Genomic DNA, 6,039 nt, shown 5'->3' on the forward strand with positions numbered 1-6,039 from the left:
TGTCTTTTCAATGCTCATGTGCTCATACAGTAGTGTTTGTTTGTTTGTTTTTTGAGACAGGGTTTCTATGTGTAGTTTTGGTGCCTCATACCTATCTCAGCACCCAAGAGTGGACCATGAAAATGTCCTTTCATGTCCCTGAATGTCAGCTTTAGTCATCATTGTCCTGTCTCCATAGTGCACAAGGCCATGTCCAGCCATTGTAAAGAAGACTGTGTTGTGATGTAAAGATTCTGGACTCTGCACTTGAAGGGATTACTAGGAAACACTTGAAAGCACCCTTGCAGGTCAGAATGTGTGCACTTGTGGTTCCCATAGGTACAGGTGTTGGATACTTAATCCCCAGCCAGTGGGGCTGTTTGGGAAAGCTGAAGAAAATCGGACACGGGATTTTGTAGACAGTTTGAGTCACTGGGACTGGGTGCTGAAGTTTGCTAGATTGACTCCATTTCTGCCTGTTGTCTGACTCTTGACTGTGAACTATATGGCCAGATGCCTCACATTCCTGCTGCTATGCCTTGGCCACTATGCTGGACTGTGACCCCTTGAACTGAGAGCCAAGTAAGCCCTCCCTCCCTTAGGTCCCTTCTTGTTAGTTATTTGATCACGGTAATGAGAAGAGTGATGCAGTGCCCTGCATGTGGGGCAGGGAGAAGCATGACTATCCATTTTAATATACATTATATGTGTCAGAAACACTGCTCTGTGGTCACTAATCCCATTCGTTTTCCTTTTGGACACAGCTACATACGTTTCCTTGTAGTTGATGGAAGCCATTTTTTTTCCTTTTCCATTAGTTGCATTGTAGCACATGTTTGTTTGTTTTTTTAAAAGTGGGAAAGACTCAGTCATTTGATTGACCCCACCCAGCCCACTCATGGCCCAAATGGAGTCTAACAGAACAATTGCTTTTTTTTTTTTTTCTTTCTTTCTGAGACGGGGTTTCTCTGTATAGTTTTGGTGCCTCTCCTGGATCTCACTCTGTAGACCAGGATGGCCTCAAACTCACAGAGATCTTTCTGGCTCTGCCTCCCAAGTGCTGGGATTAAAGGCGTGCACCACTGCCACCTGGCAAGAGCCTTTTTTTTAGTAGACATGGAATTTCAGGCCGTGTCTTCCATATCCAGGGCCAAGGTTACACTTCATCGTCATCATCCGCCTCCACAATTTTACCAAGAGGTGGGCAATTCCCACCCTCCACTTCCATTTCTGTCTCCTACTGATTGCTATTCAGAACCAGAGATGGTTTTACTCTACCCCACCACTCCTCCAAATGGTTTCTCTGTGTAGGTCTGGCTGTCTGGAACTCACACTGTAGACCAGGTTAGCCTGTCTGCCTCTGCCTCCTGAGTGCTGGGGTTAAAGTGGTGCTAGGCAACTGCCTGGCTTACTCTACACTCTTGTATAATAGCTATGGTGGTTTCCACTTCTCACCATTTATAGACTATCTGATTTCTCAGTTTTGAGGAAAGGGATATCTAGAGGAGGGGAAATGTGTTTTCTTTAATTTAGGATTCAGAGGGCATAACACAGGCTAGAAGATAATTATTATCCCAAATGATTATTTTGCTGCAATATTGCAACAAGGGGGGAGGCATTTGCGCCACAAGTTGTGGTACCTTGGGATGGAGTTTCTGCTGTGGCTTCTGCTAGCTCTGGCTGGGGCTTGCTGTGTTACTTTAAGCATGTTACTTCATCTTTGAAGTCTTGTTTTCACCTGAGAAAAACAGATAATCACAGAAAGTACCTTGAGAGGTTGTTTGGAGAGTTGAATAATTGTTAGATGACGGATTTGGTTCTGGAAACTTCCTGGTTTAAAGGAGAAAAACAGCAACAAAAAGTTTTCCAGACCACGAGAAGCAAAACGACCTGTATTTTCAGTCAAGTGTGGTAAATACTTCTTCCCTGACTCCACTACCTCTGCATGAACTCAAAGGTAAACAGATCCTTTCCTGGGCCTCACAGTGAAGTCAGCAAGGACTTTTTCCTGCCAGCTAGCTCCTGTGTTTCAGTTGCTGGAGAGATTGTTTCCTGTGGAGACCGCTTCACATTCAGAAGCCCATTCAGCTTCTCCCCGTTCCTTTCAAGCTCAATCTAGAAGCATCCACCAACAGTTGCTTGCAATGATTAAGCTAAACTGGGATTGTCTGGTTCTCCAGCAAGCCTCTCCATTCAGTAGTAACTTCCATGGCAGATTACACAATGATTGTGAAGTAGAAGTAGCTATGGGGCTTTGTAGCTACCTTTGCCTTGTAGCTTGTATCTGGATAATGTAGCAAAGATACCAAGTCTCAGTGGACTTCAGACATTTTGCTCCACATTGCTCTGTGACGATTTCATAAAAGGCTTGCCTAGGAGAGATGCAATCCTGTCACCAGCAGACCCTTCATGCAGCAGAAACCCCTTCCCAGGGCATGACCCAGCCCTCCACCTCCCAGCCATTGCCAGCCAAGAGCAGGCTGCTTCATTCTTGTTTCCTCTGGCCTTTGACGAGCACCTTGGTTCAGCAGCAAGGCTCTTTCACTGATCCTTCTGATAGTTCTAACTAGCTAGATACATTTAACTTAATTTGTCATATGCACATGACTCAAAATTACCACTTAGAAAGAAGAGTAAAAACTCTCCTTCTCCAGTCTGCATCCCCAAATCTGCCATTCCTTCCTCTACAGTACAGTAATTTATCGCTGTAGTTTATATTTCATGTGTTCTTTAGTTCTTCATGGATAGAAAGTACAAATATTAAAGTTATTTCATGGTTTTTGCTCAAATATACCACTTATACACTTATTTTCCTATTTTTTTGCTTTATGTATTTTTGTAGGGCAAGTGTCTCCTTATTCTCTTCAGCAGAATCATGTTCTCTTGTGTGAATATGGCTTGTACCAACTTCTGCTGATCTGGCAAATTATAAGAGCATTTACCAATCAATCCAGCAGTGTCTAGCACACAGGAAAAATTTCCTGCCTCCTCAGCAGTCTGTGAGTCTATTTTTCTTAATTAAACCTTGAGGAGTTACCAAATAGGTTAAATGGGATGTTATTTAGTTGTAATCTGCTTTATTATTATTATTATTATTATTATTATTATTGTTATTAGTATTATTAGAGTGAGATCAAATCTGTTTTCATTCCTTTGCAAATTGTTCATGTATTTTGGCCATATTTGTATTAGTCTCCTGTAACAGAAATATTCAGTATTTGGTGCTAGTTTCAAATCTTACTCATTGCCTCTAACAATTTCTGGTAAACAAGGAATTCATTGGAATGAATGCTGTACGTTAAGGAATGCTCACTACGTTAAAGGCATAGTTCATCACACCTAGCTGCAAACTTCTGTGAAAACTTCACCATTTGAAGAACCAGTTACAAAATTTCCATGAATTCATTTTAATTCTCAAATAAATTAAAATTGGTAGAAAACATAACACAGCATGGCAAAATGAAAACAACTGTGGCCAACTCATGCAATCTTCAGACACAGTTAAAGACCCGCAGAAGCAAAGCAATGCAGCCCAAAGAAGAAACCGGAATGCTCAGAGATCGCCTCTCACTCTGCCACCAACCTATGCTTTTAAAACCCATTGTTGGCTCTTGCTTCACAGTGTTCAAGGGTCTAGTTCTTGTTTGCTCAGCCATCCCGTGAGCCTGAACACAAAGACCATACAGCGGTTGAGTTCTACCTGGACAATGATCCAGGCACAGCTGCTGTACCTCTGGCTTTCCAGGTAATCGTGGATCCTCCTGAAGTATGCTTTAATCCGTAACCTAAGGCTCTGCACGCTCGAGCCCCCTCTCTTCTGCTCTGCTTTTAGCCCAGCTAGTGACTCCACGGATGTCAGCTGTCGGTGAAGCGCAGCTAAGACCCTCTCTACACAGCTTTCCTCCCAAATGCCCAGAGAAACATGTGTCTGGAAGAGATTGAAGGTCTGCTGGAGGATCTCGTGCAGAACAGCCAGGGCATGTCCCTTTTGGTACTGGTGATGACTCACAGGCTGCCAAGGAAGCAGGAAATTTTTCCTGTGTGCTAGACACTGCTGGCTGGATGAGATTGGCAAAGCCTTCAGTAGCTGTAGACTTTCTCCATCCATTCTTGATTGGAAGAGAATCAGTTTCGAGTCTAGGGAGGAGACAGTGCAAGAAGCCAACAGCAGCAGCACCATTTCAGGGAGCTGTTTGTGGATCATGGTGAAGGACAAAAACCCCCGCTCTCTGTGCTCACCTTGTGAAACTCCAGTTCTAGGCAATGCTGGCCTTTCATCTATCTCAGATTATGATGGACAGCATTATTTCTGCTGCCTCTGCTTCCTTGTGTGTCATTTCCCCACGTCAACGTCTTAGGTTTTCTGGTTCCCATTTCAAGGTTTTTATGGAACATTTCCTTTACTCTCCCCATTGTGTTGGCTGTTTGAGGAAGTACTGAAAGAGCGGGCCTCACTGTCTACTTTTCTGGAGACAATTACAGTTGTCCAATCTGATCCGCTACTACCCTCATTATTTATTACATACAAGGTTTCATTTAACACAATGCACTTTCTAAGTGTTTAGTCAGGCTTAGTCATGTTCTTTTATTGAGAAGAAGCTTTTTTTTTAAAGCCATATTATTTCGTGGAGTATTATTTAATCAAAGCCGTAGCAGTACTTAGACCACACTCAGAGGTAAACATTAAAATCCACAGGCTGATAACTTTGAAACTTCAAGTAGAACCGTAAATGTGCACAAGTATTTGGGAAAATGAATCGGAAAACAGGTATCAACAATCTTGGATTGTTTTGTATCTTGTCAAATCCATTTAATATTAATATTTTAGCTTATAAAATAAGATAAAAGTAAAAATTATCAAAAGACTGTGGCTATAGTCTCATGAGAGCAGCAGAGTAGAAACAGCCTACAAGAGCAATGTAAAGGTTACAAATGTGTTGGTTCCTCTACGAACACACGAAAACCGGTAAGTGATAAAATGATGTATGAGAAGAGGTGGAGGCAGGTGGTTGGTCCATCTTCCCTAGGCCAGCTGCGACTACAGTAAACCAACGAGAACATCTCTATAGCAGGAATGGCTCTTGAACGACAAACACCCAGCTCCACATTGCTAAGACCCTCCAGAGTAAGTCTCTGTCTTCTACCTGCCTTCTTAGTCTCACCCCACACAGCTGTAGTAAGTGTAGTTGAGGGAACCAGACTCCAGAGGAAGTAAAAGACTCAGTACCCCCATAACACAGGTAGTACTCAAAAGACTCAGTACCCCCATAACACAGCTGGTGTGTTTGCTGATGATTCTTTCTCTCTGAAGCATCGCTAGCGCTTCTTTTGTGACTGTGGCCTATCTGAGGCCCAAACTACTCTCTCTCTGTCTCTGTTTCTGTCTCTGTCTCTCTGTGTCCCTCTCCTCTCTCTCTTCTGGAAACCCAGTGTACTTTGTATCCCCTTTAAAATTTCTAACATATGTGAAACATTTCATCTACCTGTCTTACAACCTCCTCAAATTAAAAGTCTCATAAGAATATAAAACAAATGAGCTTATTACCTATACTGCCATAGTAAATGTTAGTAAATATTCACTGAGTGAAGTAATGTGTCCTACCACAAAATAATACAGCATATTAAATCTCTGATTTATTTCTCTGAAGGCAGTTTTTGGGTGAAACAATACATGCTAAAAACACACACCTTTTAAATATTTATTGTCTCATTAAATGTTTGGATAATGGAATTTAAGTAGTCTCAACATATACCTTCAATGTGGAGCTTTGGGGGAAGAATATTAAATGGTAATGAGCTCTGATTTACAATCAAGGCTTTCACATAGATTGCTTTGTATTAATTTATTTGTTCTAACAAATAAAATTTAACTTTCAGTAGCTTATACTTCATTCTAAAATTAACTTGTTTTAGCCTATTTTTTGTGGCTTGATTGTGACCTGTTTCCTTATGTTTGGACATTCCTCCCCAGGTGGTGGTACTATTTTGAGGTAATATGGAACCTCTGAGGCATGGAATCTGATGTACACAGGCTGCTGGAGCAAGCCCTAAGCGTTATAA

General features: G+C 41.9%; 1 protein-coding gene across 1 annotated transcript; it reads right to left on the reverse strand.

Annotated features, from left to right (window-relative positions):
• Window positions 1-3,366: 3,366 nt before the first annotated feature.
• Ifne (interferon epsilon) lies at window positions 3,367-4,342 on the reverse strand. The gene has a single exon (XM_028876995.2). It carries the CDS (start codon window positions 4,181-4,183, stop codon window positions 3,605-3,607), a length of 579 nt encoding a protein of 192 aa, XP_028732828.1. The 5' UTR covers window positions 4,184-4,342; the 3' UTR covers window positions 3,367-3,604.
• Between the last annotated feature and the right edge of the window lie 1,697 nt (window positions 4,343-6,039).

This window comes from Peromyscus leucopus, chromosome 2 (assembly GCF_004664715.2).
Source record: "Peromyscus leucopus breed LL Stock chromosome 2, UCI_PerLeu_2.1, whole genome shotgun sequence".
Taxonomy (NCBI): Eukaryota; Metazoa; Chordata; class Mammalia; order Rodentia; family Cricetidae; genus Peromyscus; species Peromyscus leucopus.

What these genes read in the sequence shown, in the direction of transcription:
- Ifne (XM_028876995.2), bottom strand. Translation starts at nt 4,183, where the DNA reads ATGATCCACAAACAGCTCCCTGAAATGGTGCTGCTGCTGTTGGCTTCT.